The 2984-nt window shown below is 65.3% G+C and overlaps 1 protein-coding gene across 1 annotated transcript; it reads right to left on the reverse strand.

Annotated features, from left to right (window-relative positions):
* Window positions 1-6: 6 nt before the first annotated feature.
* EFNA1 (ephrin A1) lies at window positions 7-2844 on the reverse strand (the record flags this gene model as incomplete). The annotated part of the gene is made up of 4 exons (XM_025212637.1): window positions 7-1341; window positions 1502-1552; window positions 1913-1978; window positions 2181-2844. Coding segments are annotated over 4 exons (897 nt in total), but the record flags the coding sequence as incomplete, so codon positions are not given.
* Window positions 2845-2984: the final 140 nt, after the last annotated feature.

Here is a 2984-nt window from a genome sequence, read left to right on the forward strand (position 1 = left end):
GGGGGGGGCACAGCAACCTGGCCCGGCCCCTCGGCCCGGCCTGGGCATCGCATCCCGCCCCCTGCCCCTGCGTTCAGGTCCTGGCTGCCAGGCTGGCCTGCCCCAGCCCTTTCCCGTCCAACGCCCTCTGCAAACACGGCCGAGTACCTAACTAGTGTACACAGCCTCGGCACTGGGCGGAGAGACTAGAGCCTCTGCTCCACTGCGGGCCCCCAGGGGCTGCACCGCCCCAGCAGCGGGGCCCCAAGAGACCACTAGAGCAGGGCCCCCACCTTACCCCCAGCCCACCGTCCCCCGTGCCCAGCAGCCTAAGGAAGCAGAGGAGCAGGCAGCAGTGCTGATGCCTGCTGCTATGGCCCCCGCGCCCAGCACACCCCACCAGGCTCCCCTCACTGCCAGCAGCAGCACCCGGCTCTTTTCTGTTATTTATTCCAAACAAACGTATAAAAACTCCCGGAGGAGGAAGGAAGCTGCACAGATGAAGGAGAAGGAGAAGGGGCTGAGGAGGGAGGGTCACAGTCCTGGGCTCCAGGCTCAGTCTGCTGTGCGACAAGGGGGTTGGGGCGATGCTCTTAGCAGCCCCCAATGCTGCATGTCCTCGGTGCCTGCGGGGCTGGCAGATGCTGGTACTTCAGGGCTGGGGGCACTGCCCCAGCGCTGCCACCCTTCTGTGGCTCCAGGTTCTCTCCCGGGACCCGCTCCAGTCCCAGGCCACTGCTTCCAGAGGTCCTGCTCCAGTAGGCCAGGCTGCCACCAGCATGGCCACAAGTCCACGGGCTATGGCTGAGCCCCAGCTCCAGGGCCGGTCCCCAGGACATGCCCTGCTGTGCATGCCCTGCCTGCAGGACATATCCATGCTGTACACTCAGAGGTGGCTCCTCCAGGCCAGCCCACGGGCACTATCCAGTGTGGGGAGGAAGTGTTTGCCGTCTCTGTTCTTTGGCAGGGGAGTAAATATATCCCTGCCCAGGGTCCCACTGCTCCCTGCAGGGCTGAGGCAGAAGCTTCCAGCTCAGCTTTGGGTCCCCGGACCCCTAATACTGACAAGTTCTCAGCTGCCGCCTTGTGCGGGGATCACTGGCTAGGCACGGGTGTGCATGAGGCATGCACACGTGCTCCACGGACGCAGGAGGCCAGCCACTATGTGGGGCCTGCTCCTCTGTCCTGCGGACTCTGTCCTCCGCCGTCCTGCCACTCAGTCCATGTGGCCGGGCCGGGCTGGGCCTCACAGGCCAGGCAGCACCAGAAGGGGAAGGAGGAGGCTGAGGAGGGCAACGGGGCTGCTCCTGCGCATCGCTGTGTTGTGGCCCACACTCAGCAGGACATGCTGTGCCGGATCGTCTGCAGGGGACAGGGTCCAGGAGTGGCGTAAGCCCCGTGCTGCCTGTAGCTAGTGCCACAACTGCATGCCCACCCTCCAGCCCGTGGCAGCCTGTGGCACCACCCCCCCACCCTCTGTGGCTGCCCCATCTCTGCAGACCCATCTGCCCCTGAACCATACCTGCCAGGATCCTGCTCCGCTGCGTGGGGATGGGGGTAGGCAGCGTTTGAGCTGGAAAGAAAATGCAGAGATGCAGGTGAAGGGCAGCCCGCAGCAGTCACGTCCCATTCCAGCATCAGCCCACCCCACCACACCCCTCGCTCCAGGGGCAGGCACTTGGTATGCCACAGAGACCCCCACCCCTTGCCCCCAGGCTGGCCAGGGGCTGCGGCTGGGCTCTGCCTCAGTGGGTGGGCAGGCAATGCAGCTGCCTGCAAGGGTACAGCCAGGGCCATGACTCAGGCTTCCTGTCCACGGCCGCTTGGCACCTGGGGGCCGCAGAGGGTGAGAGGGGTCGGGGGAGGGGAAGGGGATGCAGGGGTTACACTGGCAGCAGGGGGGCAGCAGGACTCAGCACCTAGAGATACTCACTGGCTTTGCCGACCACAGTCACCTTCAACTTCAGGCAGGTGTCCCCATGGTGGTGTATGGGCTTTGCTGGAGAGGAGAGACACAGGTCAGAGGGACCAGGGGCCCTGGCTCCAGGGCAAGCTGCTTCCCGTCTTAGTGCTGGGACCCTGGCTGGCCCGGGGGAGACCCCAGCCCCAGGCAGAGACAGATCAGGGAGCTGGCCCAGGGCAGCATCATGCACCCTGCAGACCCTTCCCATCCCAGCCCTGCCAGGGCCCTGGTCACTCACAGATGTAGTAGTAGCTGTGCCCCTCCTTGAACTCCTTGCCCAGCGTGAAGGGTGTGAAGCGCTGGAACTTCTCCGAGAAGCGCTCAGGGCCGTGTGGCGCCATCGGCTTGTTGCACTCCCAGCGCACCTGGTCCTTGGAGTGCGGCTTGCAGGTAACAAACTCCTCATGCTCCACCAGGTACAGTGTGTAGCGCTCCATGGCGTGGGCACCTGCGCTGCCCTCCTCGTAGTGCGGGCAGATGACGTCCAGGTAGTCATTGAGCCGCACCTCCACCACGTAGTCGTCCCACAAGAACCTGGCGCAGAGCAGGGCAGTCAGCACAGGGGCACAGTGCTGACGAGCTGCAGCCAGCACCCCTGTGCCCGGCCCAGGATGGTGGAAAGGGGGAAGAGGTGCGTCCTGCCGGAGGCCTCTGCCCCTGGGAGCTTTACAGGGTGGACGAGAGGGACAATGTGCCTGGTTTGACACCTCATAAACTCCAGGCCAGCTCAGCCTGGGCCCCTCCTGGCTCCCCAGGAGCCCCGGGGGGTAGACAGCCTGTCTCCTGTCTCCCGGCTCCGTCTGCTCAAGGCCGGGGAACCAGGCAGATGTACATTGACCATGGGGCGCCTGGGCTGCCCCTTCCCGGGCTGGGCCCCCAGACAGGGTAAGCAAAGCCAATCTTCACCAGTGGGGGGGGGGGGCCCACCGGCCCCAGGCACGTCACAGCTGTGGCCTCTGCACCCCCCAGCCCGGGCAGATCAGGGCCCAGAGGAACTGGGACCAACAACATGTTTGTCAACAGGCTTCCTGCCCCCGGCGCC

Source organism: Alligator sinensis, unplaced genomic scaffold, assembly GCF_000455745.1.
Source record: "Alligator sinensis unplaced genomic scaffold, ASM45574v1 scaffold1165_1, whole genome shotgun sequence".
Taxonomy (NCBI): domain Eukaryota; kingdom Metazoa; phylum Chordata; order Crocodylia; family Alligatoridae; genus Alligator; species Alligator sinensis.